The sequence below is a fragment of the Gopherus evgoodei genome, unplaced genomic scaffold, assembly GCF_007399415.2.
Source record: "Gopherus evgoodei ecotype Sinaloan lineage unplaced genomic scaffold, rGopEvg1_v1.p scaffold_35_arrow_ctg1, whole genome shotgun sequence".
NCBI classification, from domain to species: Eukaryota; Metazoa; Chordata; order Testudines; family Testudinidae; genus Gopherus; species Gopherus evgoodei.
In genome coordinates, this window is record NW_022060027.1 from 3,606,364 (window position 1) to 3,626,162 (window position 19,799).

General features: G+C 56.6%; 1 protein-coding gene across 4 annotated transcripts in view; it reads right to left on the reverse strand.

Moving 5' to 3' along the window:
* LOC115641558 (immunoglobulin superfamily member 1-like) overlaps nt 1–19,799 on the reverse strand; it is a 69,645-nt gene that overhangs the window by 9,429 nt on the left and 40,417 nt on the right. Inside the window, exons 1-2 of one of the 4 annotated variants that reach the window (XM_030544812.1) lie at nt 1,799–1,975; nt 708–743 (exon numbers count right to left, since the gene is read on the reverse strand). The exons of 2 other annotated variants lie outside the window; for them this stretch is intronic. In XM_030544812.1, coding sequence (XP_030400672.1) covers nt 708–743; nt 1,799–1,826 — 64 coding nt within the window. In that variant the 5' untranslated portion in view covers nt 1,827–1,975. Of the gene's footprint in view, nt 1–707; nt 744–1,798; nt 1,976–19,799 lie in introns of those variants that run through there. One more of the 4 variants, XM_030544813.1, reaches the window with a different exon arrangement.

Here is a 19,799-nt window from a genome sequence, read left to right on the forward strand (position 1 = left end):
CCTCCACCCCAGTTCAGTCCACCCATCATTCGGCCTCTCCGGGAGTCTGTCCCCTACCAGGGTTGGCACTGCCTGCCCATGGGGCTCAGGGGCAGGGGGTTCACCCAGACATAGCTCAGGACCCGGCTACATGAGAGATCACCTACCTCTTCCTCACCCCACCTGAGGCCAGCCAGGGAGCCTGACCAGTGGGCCCCCTGCAGCTCTGCCCCCCGACCTGGATTTGGAAATAGTCTGTGACCGGCAGGAGTCATGCAAGACCCACTTTTCCCCAGGGGGCTGTGAGTGCAGGGGAGGGAGCTGTTGGGGGCGGATCTGGGGGGTTCTCCCCATGGCTGCACTGACCGTGATCGTTTCGGTTCCCCGAGGGGATCTAGAGCCAACGGACAGCCCCTGTTAGCGTTTGCATGAGCTGAAAGAAATCCATGTGCCGCCCCCACCCCTGATCCTCACAGCCTGTCGGGGGCAGGACTTTGAACCAGAGGACATTTCCCATCTGCTTCCTCAGATCCCGGGAGCCAAATTCAGCTCCCAGTTACTCCGGGGAGGGGGGGAGGGGTCACAGAAGAATGGGGCCGGTCTGAGTTCCCAGGGGGAGTTTGGGTTGTTTTTGGGGAAGGTTCAGGGCTCAGATCCTCTTTTCCCCACCCCACACATCCCCTCCCCAGTCCCTGATGTTACTGTCCTCCCCACAGACTGATACTCACCTCCCCACACCCCACTGTGCCTGGCCAGCCAGCAGCCTGGAAAGGAGACGTCTCATTAGTGACCAGATCCCAGAGCAACTGGGTCCTACACCCTGGTCTCAGATCCCCCCCATGGGCACACGCCTTGGTCTCAGATCCTCCCCCTCATGGGCACACGTCCTGGTCTCAGATCCCCCCCATGGGCACACGCCCTGGTCTCAGATCCTCCACCCTATGGGCACACGCCCTGGTCTCAGATCCTCCACCCTATGGGCACACGCCCTGGTCTCAGATCCCCCCCATGGGCACACGCCCTGGTCTCAGATCCCCCCCATGGGCACACGCCCTGGTCTCAGATCCTCCACCCCATGGGCACACACCCTGGTCTCAGATTCTCCACCCTATGGGCACACGCCCTGGTCTCAGATCCTCCACCCTATGGGCACGCGCCCTGGTCTCAGATCCTCCACCCTATGGGCACACGCCCTGGTCTCAGATCCCCCCATGGGCACACACCCTGGTCTCAGATCCCCCCCATGGGCACACGCCCTGGTCTCAGATCCTCCACCCCATGGGCACACGCCCTGGTCTCAGATCCTCCACCCTATGGGCACACGCCCTGGTCTCAGATCCTCCACCCTATGGGCACACGCCCTGGTCTCAGATCCCCCCATGGGCACACGCCCTGGTCTCAGATCCCCCCCATGGGCACACGCCCTGGTCTCAGATCCTCCACCCCATGGGCACACACCCTGGTCTCAGATCCTCCACCCTATGGGCACACGCCCTGGTCTCAGATCCTCCACCCTATGGGCACGCGCCCTGGTCTCAGATCCTCCACCCTATGGGCACACGCCCTGGTCTCAGATCCCCCCATGGGCACACACCCTGGTCTCAGATCCCCCCCATGGGCACACGCCCTGGTCTCAGATCCTCCACCCCATGGGCACACGCCCTGGTCTCAGATCCTCCACCCTATGGGCACACGCCCTGGTCTCAGATCCTCCACCCTATGGGCACACGCCCTGGTCTCAGATCCCCCCATGGGCACACGCCCTGGTCTCAGACCCCCCCCCCCACGGGCACATGCCCTGGCTGTCTCCGATACTCACCGAGGAGGACAGTGAGAGCAGACGCCATGACGGGGGCAGTGGGGGCCCCTCAGCGATGCCACCAACGCCCCGGTGTTGAGCTCCACTGAATTTGAGGCCCGAGTGTGAGCAGAATGAGGAACTGCGCCGTGATTAGCTCAGCCCCTTTGTTCCCATCAGATGGTTTCAATCTCAGCACTCTCCGGGGCAAATCTACCGTGTTCAGAGCAAAGCCAGCTCCCGCTATGTCCAGCAACCCACATCCCCTCCTGCAGCTGCCTGGTGTCCCCCCTCCCGCCACCCCATCACCTCCCAGCCCCACATGGGAACTGCCCAATCTGGGGATCAGCTGGGAACAGGGCAATCTCTGGAGATGTCAAGAGATGCCCAGGCTGCCCCAACCTTTTCCAACAGATCCATCCAGCCTCCCTGGAGCAGCAGCTCAGAGCAGAGGAGGGATCCCCAGCCCCCACTGAGTGACCCTCTCCCATGGAGCGGGGCAGAGATTCCTTCCTGACCCAGCTGGACCCAGCGCCTGCCCTGGAGCATGAGGGTGGAGGAGTCTGGTCAAACTCCTTCCCAGGTAGTGTCGCTGCAGATGCCGTTCTTAGCTCAGTGATGTGGCACAGAGACAGGACAGAGGGGTGGGGGTTGTGGTTTCTGGCCCCCGTGAGCAGGGGAGGGAGGCATAAATGTAGATCCTGAGTTGTTAAAGGAGCAGCTGATAAAACCAACGCTCAATTGGTGTTTGTGCTACTGCGAGTGAAACTCTGTGTGAACCTGATGCCCGGCACCTTCCTTGTTATAAACCCCGGCTCTGGGAGGGGAATGGGGTCTAGTGATTGGGGTAGGGGTGGCTGGGAGCCAGGACTCCTGGGTTCTCTCCTTGGCTCTGGTTGGGGGGTGGGGTCTGGTGTATAGAGAAAAGGACACAGATTAGCACCAGCCCCCCAGAGGTGAAAGGTCCCATGACTCTTCCCAAGCCCATCCCTGGGGCAGTGGGTCCATCCACACAACTCAGGTCCCTGGGCAAAGCTCACCTTGGATGCTGTGAAAAAGATGGGGCAGGGGGGGCAGCCGACCAGCCCCCAAAAAAGAGAAGGGGGCAAGAATACGGGGACAGAGCTCAAGAGTCCCCTCCTCGGCAGATGATCCAGCTCTGGCTCTCCAGCTCGTTTGCCCTTCACCTCCTACCCCAGATATTCATGCATTGGGCCCCTCCTCTCCCTGTCCTGCTTCCCATCCCCCCAAATCCTCCCATGTCTCCTGATGGTCCCATTCCCCCCGCCCCGTTTTGCCCTTTGGCCTATGTCTGCTCCCACATACATGTCCCCTCACCCTGCCCCATGTCCCCTCATCTCCCTGTCCCCCCCTTTCTGCCCCCTGCCCTGTAGTTCCCTCATATCCCCCCAGTTCTGCCCCATCCCATGTCCCTTCACCCCCCACTTGTGTCCCCTCATGCCCCCTGTCCCCGACCCTGTTCTACCCACCCCATCTCCTATCCTCTCACATCCCCCCAACCTCCCTCAGGGAATGTGGGGCAGAAGGGGGTGTGGGGCATTCTGGGGGCAGGAGATCAAGGGGAAAAAATGGGGGACCCAGGACTGAGGGGGCAGAAGGAGGATGGGGGTACTGAGGGGGGAACCTGCCAAGGGGTGGAAATGGCAGCTTCCTCCTGGGGGGCACTGTCTGCCCCCTCCCCCGTCATGCCCCCCCCAATCCTGTCCCCTGGTTCTGACATCTAGGGGGAGCTTGTCAGCCCTCAAACTCCTGTCCCCCATTCTGACCCCTCTCCCCTCCGCCCTCCCTCCTGACACCCTCCACCTACTTCCCTCAAACTCCCGGCTCCCCCGAATTGGCTCCGCCAAATCACCTGCCATGGGGGGCGCCCAGAAGAGCTGGCGGCAAAATCACTTTAGGTCCTGGAGACACAATAAAGAGTCGAAGGTGTGAACACGCCCCAGCCCCTGCCCCACACTAAACAGGGTTAAACACGGGCCGGGGGCGGGGTCCAGAGCCTGCAGCCTGCTCAGCCCCACGGCAACCCCCCACTTGACCCCTGGGATCAGCTGTTACAGACCCAGCAGAGCAGGAACCGGGAGAGCCGTGGCAGGTGCCGTGTGAAATGAGGGGTTTGTTCCATCCCTGGCCCCATTCGCTGGAGTGAGTCTCTAGCTGGAAAATCGCCCAGGTTTGGGCGACTCCCCACTGGACCCGGAGATGCTAGCGACTATCCTGGGGCGGGGGGGAGAGGGGGGCAGAGGAGCCGGCGGAGCCGGGCTGGAGCCGACGTCACCGCGGCTGCTGTTAAAGTCCCACCCCGTTTCCTCCTAGGTTGGGGGTTCAGCCAGGGGAAGGGCAAGCGAGTCTCTTTCTTGAAGGCCCCAAAGGGTGGTGAGTGGCACAGCCCATCACCGCAATATTTTATGCACCAATGAGACCTCGTTTCCAACACCCCAATTTTGAGTCACACATTTCTGCTCCCCGACTTCTCCCGTGTCCCAGGAGGGCCCCAGCCCGGCCCGTGGGGTCTGTCCGGCGGCCGGTCGGGTTGGACTAATCCCGTCTTTCTGTCTCGCCAACTTTCCCCCCAACGTTCATTCGTCCAGGTTCTCGTGACACTGCCTGAACTTCTCACTCACCTTCGTCGGCTGAACCCACCACGAGGGGACATTTGGAGGCTCCAGGATCACAGCCACCCTCTGGGGTAGGGAGATTTGGGGGTCAGGGGAGCAAGGAGCTCTGAGGGGTTATAAAATAGAAATACAGGGCGGGGAGGTCTAGGGAAAAAGTGGGGAGAGAAAAGGGGCTGGGGGACCACGCTGCAGAGAGAGGAGGGGGACGGACACCGGGGGAGGGGGCACTAAGTGCTATTATTCTACCACGACACAAAATGCAGCGTCCCAGCTCCCCACTGACAGCCCCAAGCAGAGACCAGCCCGGCAGGGCCAGCGAGTGGCATCCAGCGCTGTCCAGGGGCTGCCCCACAAGGAGCCCAATGAGCCCAGCACAGGGCAGTTCCTCTAACTGACTCTGCAGGGGCTGGTGCTCATGGGGCTAGGGGTTCAATCCTGGGGTGCCACTGTCAGGTCAGGAGCTGTTTTGGGGAGTGACTTCTCCGAGGCAGGGGTGTTTGGGAGCAGGAGGTTTGTGCTGGTGTCTCAGCCCCCCGAGGGGAAGCAGCTCGTCCCTGGGGAGATTCTCTTCTCCGTACAGCCGGATCCAGGCTCCTGGGGGTGCAGAGATATGGCGGGTTAGAGGGGCCTGTGTCGCCCTGGGCCCAGCCCCTGGGGGGAGCAAGGGGCACAGAAGGGGGGGTCACCTCACCTAGGACACCTCCCTTGGGCGGCTGTAACAGGTCTCAGCCAAGATCAGCCCCAGGATGAGCAGGACCACAGCGCTCAGCGCCAGGCCTGCGATGTTGGCATTGGTGAAATTCAGGCGCCCCGGGGGAGGCTGCTGTGGGGGGAAGGGAAGAGTCACTCGGTGGCTCAGACGGGGAGATCAGCAGCTCGAACCACCCTGGGAGCGGAGCCCCCAACCCCGTCTGGCATGTCTGGCCTGGCCTCCTCTGGGGTCTCCCAGGTGCTGCAGCTCTAGGGCAACCCCTATTGCCAGGGGGACATCATGGGGCCTAGGGAAGGCAGCAACCCTAGGCCCCGCGCTGCCTGGGCAGGTGGGAGCCGGTGCCACTCCAGGCTGGGTCAGGTCGGATCCCTCTGTGGGAATAGAACCAGTGTCCTTCGGGGTGGTGGGAGAGGCTGAAATAGTGACTCAAGGATTGCCCCACCCCCAACTCCAACTCCAACTCCAGCTCAGCATCGAGCCTCACTGTTGTCCCCAGGGGTAGGGGGATTTTAGTGACTGGGGAGCAGGGACCCCCTTCCCTCACTGGGGGGGGGCTCACTTCCTCCTGTTTCCCTGAAGCAGAGACAGGCCAGGAGGTGCCATCACTGTGGAGCAGGTCTGGGTGCAGCTGTTCCTATTTCGGAGGAGGAACGTCCCTGTGTCTATAAAGCTACAGGGGAGCTTGTCTGCCAACCGGGGCTTTATCAAACCAGGGAGTGCTAACAGGGCTGGCGCTTCCATTTAGGTGGCCTAGGCAATCGCCTAGGGCGCCAGGATTATTGGGCGGCGGCATTTTGCCGGCGGGGGGCGGCAGGCGGCTCCGGTTGACCTGCCGCAGTCGTGCCTGTGGACGGTCCGCTACTCCCGCGGCTCCAGTGGATCTCCCGCAGGCGTGGCAGCTCCACCGGAGCCACGGGACCAGCGCACGGGGCGGCGAAATGGGCGCTAAAAATACTAGCGCTGGTCCTGGGTGCTAATTTCGACAGCCCAGACTCGCTCTGAGATCACCAGGGGGGTTGGGAACCACACGGGATTCATCATTTCGGGTCCAGTTTTCATGTAGACAAGGCTCAGTGTGTGGATGGGAAATTCAACCACGTCCCCAGCAGAATCTGTCACGTGTTGTGTGTCTGGGTCTCCAGCTTTACTCAGAAGGACCCTTGCTCCCCGTTGACACTCACACCGGATGGTCACGGCTCTCCCGGGCGACCTTGCCGCTGGGGAGCAGGGAGATGTTGGGTTTGGGGTAGCTGGGCTCAGCAGGCAGGAGGAGACAGGCTGTGAGACACAGACCCCAGCACGGTCACTGTGCCCCGTCCCCACAGCCTGGCCCCCGTGAAAAGGCCGATACAGGGGCCTGCAGGGAGACTCTCCTGGATGCTTTTCCCCTGAATCCAAGACCGAGGGAGCTGGGCTAGTGACACAAGAGACACAGGGTCCCCCACCCCTTAGCAGGGCAACAGCGCGGATCCATCTGCCAGGAGCCCATGGAGGGGTGGCTGGGGCAGGGCAAGGAGAGGCCGAAGGGACCTAATTGCCTTTTCTCTCCATAGCTGGGGAAGGAGAAATCAGTTCAGTGGGGAATGATCACAAGTGAATCAGAGTTCGCTGGTTTAGGAGGAACTGCTGGGTAGGGTCACAGTGGGAACTCTTGCTGACCTTAACCAAACAGGAGCTACCACTGGCTGAATTAAACCAACTTCTTGGGCAACAATTTACATTCATGGAGCACCAGGAGCTGGAGTTCGAACGTACAAGGCACTAGGCCAGAATCCACCGCTCTACGGTCCCTTCACAGCTTCTCTGTTTTCAGGCTTGGCACGCCCCGAGTTCAGAGGACAACGTTTTAGGATGCTTCGTTATATCTTGAGTGAACCATCTTCCTGTGATGTCATTGTTTGCTGTTCTGAGTTCCAGCTCATATAACTACAACTATTCCTCTATGCCATGGGTTGGCTTCTTAACTGAACCACCATCCCTCCGCTGCTTTCTGGTGTAGGCACAGTCCCTTCCTTCTCTGGCAATCTCTCTCTTCCTGTCGCTGCACCTGAAGGTGCTGGTGCATTACTTTCGCTACAGCTCACTTCCTGCTCATTTCCTCAGCCCGTTTCTCTTTGCTCACTGCTGATTTCCATCACGTTTCATTCGTGCTTTACGTCCGTTGCAGTTTTGTAACAATTTCTTAGGTAACTTGGAGACTCGTTTGCTCTCTCGTTCCCGGAACCCCAAGCAAGCAAGTCTCCTTCCCTGCGGTTTGCAGGGTGGTTCAGGGAACGCGAGAGCAAACCGCGGCGAAGCTGGTCTCCTTTCCCGGTTTGCTCTCTCGTTCCCGGAACCCCAAGCAAGCAGGTCTCCTTCCCTGCGGTTTGCTGGGTGGCTCCGGGAACGCGAGAGCAAACCGCGACGAAGCTGGTCTCCTTTCCCGGTTTGCTCTCGCGTTCCCGGAACCCCGAGCAAGCAGGTCTCCTTCCCTGCGGTTTGCTGGGTGGCTCCGGGAACGCGAGAGCAAACCGCGGCGAAGCTGGTCTCCTTTCCGGGGTTTGCTCTCTCGTTCCCGGAACCCCGAGCAAGCAGGTCTCCTTCCCTGCGGTTTGCTGGGTGGCTCCGGGAACGCGAGAGCAAACCGCGGCGAAGCTGGTCTCCTTTCCCGGTTTGCTCTCTCGTTCCCCGAACCCCCGAGCAAGCAGGTCTCCTTCCCTGCTCATTGTTTTTCCTATTGTTTCACTGCACGGTTCTTCCTGTAACTTTTCCCCCTCATGCCTCTGTCTTTCCTCTGTCTGCCTCCTCCTGTTCCCGGCGCCTGCCATCTCCGTCCCTTCTGAACCAGACTTTCTCCCTGCCAGCTCCGTACCCAGCGCCTTTCAAAGACACAGCTCGGCCACCAGGGTCCCTTTCCACTGGCTGCCTGCTCGCTGGGTCCCTTCATTTCTGGTGCGGGTTATTACCTCATGTCATGGACTCACAGGTCATGCCCCCTCTTGGCCCCGTGGGGAGTGGGTCCACTCACTCTTGGGGGTTTAGCCCCTTGGCCTCCTGGAACCGCACCTCTCTTAGCCTTAGCACATCTGTCTCTCAATGTGGGACCCTCAGGGAGTCCACGCGCTCTTGACTCCCAGGTCCTCCACTCCCAGAGGGAATAATACAACCCTGTTCTCTAGCCCGGAGTGACTCCCAGCCAGTGTAAAACAGGAGAGTTTATTGAGCATCTGAACCCAGCATAGGAAACTTTCAGGGCCTCAGACCTGGCCTCCCTCAGCACAGCACATCCTAGTCTCCCTGCATCCAGGTGGGCTCTGCCTGATCCCCCTCTCCAGCCCAGAGACCCTGATATCACCAGCCCCAACAGCTCCTCCCCTGTCCTTTATCTTCGTCCCAGGTAAACAGGTCACTGGGGCCCTCTCCCTTCCATCTTTTGTTCTCCTCTGGCTGGAACCGGCTGGTCAGGTCACTGGGGTCCTCTCTTTTCAGCCCATTGTCCTCCCACTGGCCAGAAGCAGCTGACTGCCAAGCTGGGTGGGCCTCTTAGTCTCTAGGACACAAGTTGTTTGGGTTCCCCATCTCCAGGCCGTTGTCTGGGAGTCCCAATTGCTAGGCGAGGTCACACCCGGTCCTCTGCACCAACAATGCTCTCCCACCACCTTGTTAAACATGCAGCACACAAGGAAACTGAGGCACATACTATTTATGTAAAACACTGCAAAAAGCCCCACTTCGTCACACCTCACTGGCTACTGATGTCTGTCCCCTAGCACTTGGCAGCCACCCTCCAAACTCTACCTACCAGCTGTTTCTGCAGGAAGGTATCCGGGGTGTGAAGGGAGCTGCGCCCTGCTGTACCCTGCAGTTTTCTTTCTCCTCCACCCAAAAAAACCCCCATACTGTCCTGGGCTCGAGCTCCCCACACTTCAGCTGCCTGTGAATCCTTGGGGTTCTCCCCGCAGCAGCTGTTTCCAGGCTGCTTCTGAGCAGCCAACGTGTGCAGCTCCCACTGCTCTTTACCCCAACAGCCCCCAGCCTAGGTGGGCATCACACAGCTGGCCCTGGAAGGCAGTCACAGGCTGGGGGTGGGACCGGCTGGCCAGCCCCCGGCCCCAACTCCTCTGTGCATCCCCAGAATGGGGGCAGTCAGGGGAGCATCCCCCTGGAAGAGCCCCCTGCTCTGCAGCTCCCCCTGGGGGCAGGGATCCCCCCTCCCTCGACCCTGAATCTCCAGCAGCTGAGAACCCCCCAGTGAACTAGTACCTGCTCCCTGGGTTGGCCCCCCCCATCCGATCCACCAACCCCAACTCTATGAGAGGGGAGCCCTGCACCCCAGTACTCATCCTGTCTCCCCTCACCTCATGCCCCTCCTGTCACCCCTCTGCTCTCCATCACTCCCCTCTCTCCTCCTATCTCCCCTCCACCCTCTGCCCCTCCAGTCGCTCCTCCAACCCCCACCATTCCAGTCCCCCACACTGTCCTGTCTCCTCTCAAACCTCTGCCTCCTACCCCCATCCCATGTACCCTCCAACCCCCTGTCTCAGAGTCCCAGGCTCCGGGCTCTATTGGCTCCGTACGGCCCCTGAGAGATCCCCCTTTGGTGTGACAGCTCCCCCCCCCAGGGGTGCACTTGCTCTCCAGGGTTAGGTTCTCTGGTCCCACCACCTCCTGGGGCCGCACCCCTGAGCCTGCAGCCTGCCTGGCTCCCTCCAGGAGCCCCCTCAGGGTGTCCCCTCACTGGCCCCCCAGGGCTGCCACCCCCAGAGGGAGCGACACCCCCAATCTCCAGCCTGCAGGGACTCTCAGCCAGCGTTAAACAGGAGGGTTTATTGTACAGCTGAGTGGTGTGGGCTGGGAGGATTTGTGGTTTCCAGCCCGTGACGGGGGGGGGACGTTGGGGTAAATTTAGATCCTGAGTGATTAAAGGAGCAGCCAATAAAACCACAAAAGGGGAAGTTTGCCCAGAGTGGGCACCCACTTCCTGTTTCTGCTACTGTCAGTGAAACTCTGGTAAACCTGATGCCTGGTGTGACGTTATTGATATAAACTGGGACCATATAGAACATGGGTTGCAACCAAGGTCCTGTAGTGGCACCAAATCCTATGTGAAGGGGGTCATATAAGGTGTCTAAGACCAGGTTATGGGTTGCTGGTTATGATTATGCTGTCTGTATGTCTGTATCATTATGTAGTTGAAGTTATGAGTATTGGCTCTGTACTGTCTGTATTTCAAATTGGTGCTGCAGTTCTGGGAAACACCCCAGACAAGTTGGTGTTAGCTCTGCTTAGCCTGCTTGATGGCCCATTAAGGACCATCAGCTACACAATTGACCCATTGAAAGGAGGCAGATACGCCTTGTAACTCAGCAAAGTATGCAGGGACTTGCCCATGTGACTCCAAACTCCATTTTGCTGTAATTTTCCACAGTAAGAACAAAGAGGTTCTTACACCTGGAAGTGCCTATATAAGGCTGATGCCTCATCTCCATCTTGTCTTCAATCCTGCTTCTTACCTCTGGAGGGACTTTGCTACAAGCTAAAGCTCTACACAAGGGACTGATGACCCATCCCAGCGGGGGATCTTCCAGAGACTTGATTTGAACCTGCAGTTTACTCCATCACCGCTACAAGCCTGAACTAAGAACTTTGCCATTACTGTATGGAATTGATTCCATTTAACCAATTCTAGCTCTCATCTCTCTCTTTTTCCTTTTATGAATAAACCTTTAGATTTTAGATTCTAAAGGATTGGCAACAGCGTGATTTGGGGGTAAGATCTGATGAGTATATTGACCTGGGTCTGGGGCTTGGTCCTTTCGGATCAAGAGAACCTTTTTCTTTTACTAGGGTGTTGGTTTTCATAACCATTCATCCCCAGGACAGGTGGCACTGGTGGTGATACTGGGAGACTGGAGTGTCTAAGGAAATTGCTTGTGTGACTTGTGGTTAGCCAATGGGGTGAAACCGAAGTCATTTTTGTCCGGCTGGTTTGGTTTGCCTTAGAGGTGGAAAAACCCGAGCCTAGAGCTGTAACTGCCCTGTTTGAGCAATTGGTCCTGAATTGGCACTCTCAGTTGGGTCCCGCCAGAACCGCATCGTCACACCCGGCCCCTACCCTATTATACAGCCCGGCTCTGAGAGGGGAGTGGGACAGGGGGAGCAGTTTGTGGTTTTGTGTTTGTTACAAATCTGGAGATTAACAGGATGCAAAATAACAAACAGCCACCATGGCACATCCCCTCCCCCTCCCAGTGCTGAGTCCCCCCACCCCCCCGACCTCCCACATGTGGGTCTGGGCAGGCAGAGGGACAGCAGCTCAATGGGATGGGGCTGCAGTTGGGGGAGGGCAGCCTGGGGCATCTCCCCTAAATCTTCCCTGGAAGCAGAGATCTCGAGTCTGGTGCTGCAGGGGTGTGAATCTGTCACCCCCTAGGGGTCAGTGCCCCATGGCTGTGGGGGGCTCTCACTGCAGCCCCCTGGCCCAACTCACGTTGATTGCAGTGTACGCACTGGGCTGGGGCCAGGCCCACCCCTTGCCCTGCAGCGCCCGGCCATCCAGCTTGGCCTAGGTGAGTCCGTTGGCACCAGGGTCGGGCTCCTGGGGCTGGGAGGGGAGAGAGTCACTGGGTTGTGCGTATGTGTGTGGACGCCCATGAAATATCAGAGCCATGAGGGCAGCCGCCCGCGCTGCCCACCCATCCCCACTGCCAGCTCCCCCCACCTGTCTGGTTGTCCAGCAGGCCAGGCCCTGCCCACGCCTGTGAGTCTCATGGCACCGCCTCTCCCTGTGGGGCTGGGCACTAGCTGTTACTGACATAGCCAGACCTGGCAATTTTCAGCCTATTTATACACTTCTTTCATATGCTGTTACTGAATGTGTGTCTATCATTAGCATCTCAACAACGGGGCAATCATTATCAAAATAGTAATGAAATAGCTCATTACATGAGCATGAATTACCATGTGTTAAAATCATCACACTCAGCTACAAGCTGTCCTCACAACAGCCCAGTGCAAAGACATTACATTCGTGCTAAGTTTCACACCTTGCTCCCCTTCCTGATGTTTCCCCCTTCTTGCTTCCCACGCATGTCCCTTTTCCATCTCTCTCGTCTCCCCACCACCTGGTGGCTCTGTCTAGTGCCTGCTCCCACCTACACACTCAAAGTGGCAGAGGAGGTTCCCCCTCCTTGGGCGGGAAGGTTGCCTAGTGGTTAAGGCACAGGCCTCAGGTGTTGTGGGTTTGATTCTCTGCTCTGCCACAGACTCGCTGCTTAGCCTTGGGAAAGTCACTTCGCCTCTGTGTGCCCTAGATCCCACCTGCCAAATGGAGCTAATGCTGACCCTGCCTCCTAGGCTAAATCCACTCATGGCTAGGTGACGATGGGGGAAATGGAGATACCAAGGTGGGTAGATTTGGTCTGAATTTCTCCACAACCTGAGAGTTACAGCCAGCTCCGCAGGTGGGATGGGAAAGAGAGAGGGGGGCTCTGGCCAGATCTGCTGAGGGTGGGGTCAGGGCTTCAGCCCTGCAGCTTCTGCCACTAGGGTGGCTGGGGCTCCTGAGCTGGGGACTTCAGCTCCCCATCTCCTGCCAAGGTCCCCCTTCCCCCTACCCAGCATGGCTCTGCTAGGGTCCAGGGCTTCTCCTCCCCCTAATCCACCGCTGCACTAGGGTGACCAGACAGCAAGTGTGAAAAATGGGGGGGGGGTTAATAGGAGCCTATATAAGAAAAAGACTCAAAAATTGGGACTGTCCCTATAAAATCAGGACATCTGGTCACCCTACACTGCACCCAGCCCTAGTCTAGCTGGGCTCCCTTGGGTCACCAGATCAGGAGTCGAGCCTGGCTGGCAGGGAGCCACTGCACAACTGGACACCATGGCCATCAGCCAAGAGGTGTGGGGCACCCGCAGGTGAGCAGGGGCTGGCTGTGCTGCTGCTGATAGCCTCAGGGTGAGGTGTGGGGCTTTTTCTTCTGTGAGAGTTTTCAGAGTCACAGCTGTGCTGGTCTGCATCTATTCAGGGGACACCATCGTAGGACCTAACCACATCATCAGGGGCTCATTCACCTGCACATCTACCAATGTGATAGATGCCATCATGTGCCAGCAATGCCCTTCTGCCATGTAAATTGGTCAAACCGGACAGTCACTACACAAGAGAATAAATGGACACAAATCAGATGTCAAGAATCATAACATTCAAAAACCAGTCGGAGAGTGTCACGGAGTCACCAGGCAATGCTCTGGAACTGCTCCCCACCAAGCCAGTCAGGACTTTGGGGAGCCTCCTCTCCCTTGGAACAGACTTGTTCAGGGCAAGAAGCTCACATGTCTTCACCTCCTGGGTCTCTCCTTGGAGCATTCAGCATCCTCTGCCCCTCTGTGCGCTTCCCACAGCAAGCCCACCTCAGTGGGGTCCTGGGGAACCCACAGGGGCCTGCACCCCCACTTTGCAGTCAGATGTGACTCTCAGCCAGCCAGCAACACAGAGGTTTATTCGATGACAGGAACAGGGTCTAGAACAGAGCTTGTAGATACAGTGAACTGGACCCCTCGGCCAGGTCCATTCTGGGGGGCAGTGAACCAGACCCCCCCACATCTGCACTTCACTCCTTGACCCCAGCCAGCTCCAGACTAACAACCCCCCCTAGCCCCTCCTCTCTGTTCAGCTCCTTTCCTGGGCCAGGAGGTCACCTGATCCCTTTGTCTCCAACACCTTCAGCTGGCACCTTTGCAGAGGAGGGGCCCAGGCCATCAGTTGCTAGGAGACAGAGTGCCAGGCATTTAGGTGCACTGGCCCTTTGTTCTTCAGCAATCACATGCCCTTATCCCACCACCTAGATACTTAAGAACTGCATAGGGGACACTGAGGCACCAACACAGTATTCAGAGGAAACATCAAGAACATTCCCAGTTCGTCACAAAGAGCACTTCAGCCTCCCTGGTCACTTGATCACAGACCTAGGGAAAAAAGAAAAAATCACATTACAACAAAAACAAACTTAAAAAAAAACAGACTCCAAGGAAAGACTGCTGAATTGGAATTAATTTGCAAATTGGACACCATAAAATTAGGCTTGAATAAAGACTGGGAGTGGATGGGTCATTACACAAAGTAAAACTATTTCCCCATGTTATTTCCCCCCCCCCCCATTTCCTCACAACTTCTTGTCAGCAGCTGCAAATAGACCATTTTGATCACCCCTACAAAAAGTTTTTTCTCTCCTGCTGGAGACTGATAGCTCTCGTTAGAGTGTGTATAGACAGTATGGTAATACCCATTGTTTCATGTTCTCTGTGTATATATTGTGACAAAGTTCCTCCTTGACCTTGGTGGGTCCTGTGCTTATTAGCAGGATTTGCTCACCTCAGAGATCTTCCCCTCTGGTGGAACCCACAGTCCAGGTCAACTCCTCCTGTGTCTGATCAGGAGTTGGGAGGTTTGTCATAGGGGGAACCCAGGTCCACCCTCTACTCCAGGTTACAGCCCAGGGCCTTGCAGATTGCAGCTGTCTACAGCACCTCCTGGTACAGCTGCACAACAGCTACTTCCCCATGGCCTCCTCCAAACACCTTCTTTATCCTCACCACAGAATGGATCAATCTCTCCTTGTGTCTCTTGCTCCCAACTCCTTCCTCCATCACTCACACACTTCCTCTCCTCTAACTCCTCCCCAGCTGACTGGAGTGAGCTCCTTTTTAAACCCAGGTGCCCTGATCAGCCTGCCTTGATTGGCAGCAGGTGTTCTAATCAGCCTGTCTGGCTTAATTGGTTCTAGTAGGTTCCTGATTACTCTAGTGCAGCCCCTGCTCTGGTCACTCAGGGAACAGAAAACTACTCAGCCAGTGACCAGTATATTTGCCTTTGAGCAGACTCCTGTACCCCATTGGCCTGGGTCTGTCACCATATATATATATTTCTACTGTATTTTCCACTGCATGCATCTGATGAAGTGGACTGTAGCCCACAAAAGCTCATGCTCAAATAAATTTGTTAGTCTCTAAGGTGCCACAAGTCCTCCTGTTCTTTTGTGAGACTCACTCAGCCCCTGCTGGAGCAGGGAGACACGAAACAGCTGATCGCAGCTGCATGCAGTCTGCCCATAGGAAACAAATCATCTGCCGAGACACCCACAAAACAGTCAGGCTGGCCAGGGCCCATTCTTACTCTGGGCCCAGCACCTGGTACTGCCCCTGGGAGAGAGTGGACCCCCGAGAAGGGCTGTCTCACTGAAGGGGGTTCCCCCCAGGGACCACAAGGGGCCAAGAGTGGGCACCACCTGTGAGTCCATGACACTGGGGCAGGAAGGGTGGGGACCAGCAGCTGGAATCTACAGGGCGCTGCTCAGTACGAGGTGATGCCCAAGCAATGGGGAGAGGGGGAGGCGGGTCAAGCCAGGATCCAGCCCCCCAGCACCCAGAATCCTTTACAGTAGCCCCTCCAAGGAAAGGCCTTGGCAACTGTTGCAAATGATTCTGGGAGGAGTCCTCCGGCAGAGGTGCCCCCCTGACCCCTCCACCATGACCCCTGACCTTATAATGCAGACCCACAGACCCCACTGTGACCCATGGCCTATAGTGCAGGTGGGCAGGCCATGCCATGACCCTTGACCTCCAACATTTAACCTCCTCTATGACCTCTGACACCTATAGTGACCCCCATGACCTCTGATCCCTGGGCCTATAGTAGTGGTGGACAGGCCCCATTGTGACAATTGACTTCCATTGAGACCTCTGATCCCCATAGTGACCCCCCTAGGCCTATTCTGCAGATGTACAGGCCCCAGCATGACCTCTGCGGGCAGATGCCAAGCTGAGCCCAGGGTTCATTGATGCAGTGGCTGAAACAGGAGAAGCTGTTCATGCCCCCATCTTTACTGGGGATCCCCCCAGGATCGGCCCCAGGATTCCTCCAGCCTCTTAATGCCCACAATCCCCGGAACTCTCCACCCCGAGAGCTCAATACACTCTCTAAGGGAGGGGCTTGGTCACCATCTCAATTGCACAGATGGGGAAACTGAGGCACCGAGCAAGGAGGGGACCTGGTCAAAGTCCAGAACCTGGACTTGAACCCAGGAGTTCTGAGGCCCAGCCCGGTGCTTGGTCCACTAGGATACAGGACCCACGGCGATTCACACACACAGCAGTTCCCAGACCCTCCAGCAGGGGGCGGCAGGGACACACATGCACACACACACACACGCACACACACAGTTACTCCTGGGGTAATTCTGTGCATCTGCGGACACGCAGAATTCATCTGTCCCGCATAATTTTGGTTGTTTTCCCGCATAAAATATATTCTGCCCCAGATGTGCTGCAATTCCGCCTTTTTCCCACCAGGGGCCGCTGTGGCGTCAGAGCGGCCAGCAGCATGAACGGAGCCCGCTGTTCTGGCGCCACAGCGGCCCCTGGTGGGCAGAGGCGGAACTGCAGCACTTCGGGGGCAGAATGTATTTTCTGTGGGGAAATAAATTTTTTGCCTGCCCCGTGCTGCAGAATCCCCCCAGGAGCAGAAGTTCATCACAGCACCTGCCCACAGAGCCCGGTTAGGGCAGAGTGGGGCACCCAGGGCTGCTGGGGGGTCAGAAACGGGGGCTCAGGAGCTAGACGGGTGACAGCGTTGAGTCAGCTTGGAAAAGAGGAGACTAAGGGGGGATATGATTGAGGTCTATAAAATCATAAGTGATGTGGAGAAAGTGGGTAAGGAAAAGTTATGTACTTGTTCCCATAATACAAGAACTAGGGTCACCAAATGAAATTAATGGGCAGCAGGTTTAGAACAAATAAAAGGAAGTTCTTCTTCACACAGCGCACAGTCAACCTGTGGAACTCCTTGCCTGAGGAGGCTGTGAAGGCTAGGATGGACTATAACAGCATTTTAAAAAGAACTGGATAAATTCATGGTGGTTAAGTCCATTAATGGCTATTAGCCAGGCAGGGTAAGGAATGGTGTCCCTAGCCTCTGTCTGTCAGAGGATGGAGCTGGATGGCAGGAGAGAGATCACTTGATCATTACCTGTTAGTTTCACTCCCTCTGGGGCACCTGGCATTGGTCACTGTCGGTAGACAGGATACTGGGCTGGATGGATGTGATGCAGTAAGGACTGTCTGCTGGGGGATGGGAGAGCAGGGGATGACTTTAGATGACCTGGTTAAACTGCTGGTACTGGAGCAGCTGTACGAGCAGTGCCCATCCGACCTGAGGCTGTGGCTGAGGGACCAAAAGGGACCCCTGACTCCCCCACACCTTTGCACTGCTTCTGTCGGGCGACTTAAATGAATTACTCAAAGTGCTGTGTTAATATGCCTAAAGGAATCTATTTGTCGAATTTTTTTTTACCAGAATCTTTTTTTTGGTCTGTATTGTTACAGACACACTCGCTGACAGATATTTTGAAAGAAATGACCAAAATAATTGAAACTGGCAGGATTATATTGTGTTATTTTGACAAACAGAATATTCAGAATTTTAAAATATTATGTGCACATTTTAAAAATTTTGGTGCAGAATTCCCCAGGAGTAAGAAGAGCAAGAAACCAGGGGAGCCATGGCAGGTGCTGTGTGAAATGAGGGGTTTGTTTCAGCCCCGGCCCTGTTCGCTGGAGCGAGTCTCTAGATCAGGCCTGCACAACATACTGCCCGCGGGCTGCACGTGGCCCGCGGAGGCTCACCATGCGGCCTGCAGTGGGGAATCAACGTGCTCTGGGCTGCTCGCAGCCGCGGGGAGCCCAGAGCCCTTTAAATCCCAGCCGCAGCCAGGATTCAAAAGGCTCTGGGCTGCCCGCAGCGGCGGGGAGCCCACAGCCCTTTAAATCTCAGCCGCGGCCAGGATTCATAGGGCTCTGGGCTGCATGCAGCAGCAGGGAGCCCAGAACTCCTTAAATCCCAGTCATAGCCGGGATTCAAAGGACTCTGGGCTGCCGGCAGCAGCAGGGAGCACAGAGCCCTTTAAATCTCAGCCGCGGCCGGGATTCAAAAGGCTCTGAGCTGCCCACAGCTGTAGGGAGCCCAGAGCCCTTTAAATCCCGGCCGCAGCTCCAGCGAATGGGCTGGGGCTGGGATTTAAAGGGCTCGGGCTCCCCTCAGCAGCAGGAGCTCTGGGCCCCTTAAATCCCTGCCCCAGCCCCGCAAAGCTCCGGTTTCCCCCAGCCGCCGGCACCCCAGGCCCTTTAATTTGCCCCTGACAGCTCCCAGCCACCTCTTCAGCTGGGAGCCCCTGGTTGATTTAAAATCAAGTATCACTTCCCCACCCCCAACCTTCCTTTTTGGCCCACAGCTGTTTTGGTGGGGCGGCGCTGGGGAAGGAGGGTTTCTTTCTGCAGGGCTGGGCAGTGCTGGGAGGGGGTGTTTCCGTGGGGTTTCAGCCCTCAGCTGTTTTCTCTGGCGTAATGTGGCCCTCGGCGCTTTACGAGTTGTGCAGGCCTGCTGTAATGAGTTCCTATGTATCACTCCCAACATGGTCAAGGGTTTTTCAAAAAAACAAACAAAAAACCTGCACATTGTACATTTCCCGGTATCAGCGGGAAGTTAGTTCCAATCATTAGCAATAACAACAGTTTTATCACAAGGGCACATTTACAATCATTTTGGTCACGTCAAGCCTTTGGTTTAGACAAATCATATTTTAGGTCAGCTTGTTCAATATCCCTTTTGAACCTTTGTAGCTTTTCCTTGACCTCAGGGTCTTCCTTAACATAGACTTTCAGTTTAATCACTTCCTTGGGGTTTTGGTATTTTAAGGTTAACCTGTGGCTTTTATTTGCAAGTTTTAATCCTTCTCATCCTCCCTGTCCAGTAGGGTCAAAATCTGAACTCTGTTGTGTAACAGACTCCACTGGCCGGCTGCGTGTGTCATCTTTGCTAACAACTATGTGAAATCTTTCTTCCCCCACTCAGGCAGGTAATTTGTATCAACACAGACAGTGTTTACTAGTGTAACCCTTCTGCCCCTCTGAGTTGGCAACAACAAGGACTGGGTTCAGTATCCAGGGGTTCCGTTTCAATAACGCAATGCAAAACCGGCTCGAGCCCCCACCCAGTGACCTGGAACAATAACACACCACCCCCTGGGCACCTCTAGGAGGCAATATTTCCCCTCTTGCAAGCACGGAGTCTGAGTGTAGCAAAATCCTTTTAATAAAGGAGGGAAACAATGCGGCATTATGTTGGGGAAACACCACAAACAGGATTCATAACACAAACCATGAGCAAAAGACCCACCCTCAAGCTAGTCTGGCAGTGTCCTTTTCCCCTCAGGGTCTTAAGTCCAGCAACCAAAAAAATCACCCAAAGTCCCAAAAGTCCAACACCCCAAAAGTCTTTTGAGTCCATCAATCCAAAAGTCACCCAAAAGTCCAACAACCCAAAAGTCTCTGTCCCTGGTCAGTGCAGCCCAAGTTCAAAAGTTTATCTGCAGAGATTTACCTCCCAGCCTGGGTGGAAGGGGGGGGTGCAGGGGTGTTAAGGGGCACATTACGTGGTCTGAGGCCGACTGCCCCACCTCTCCATGAGGTTCTGCTGCATCCTTCACCGCGAGCCACTCCACCAGCCATCCTGTGAGCCACTCCAGCCATTCCATGAACTGCTCTGCTCCGCCAGCTGCTCCGCTCCACTAGCCACTCCACTCCACTAGCCATCCCACAAACTGCCAGCCACTCAACAGTGTCACTTCAGCACCCTACCCCA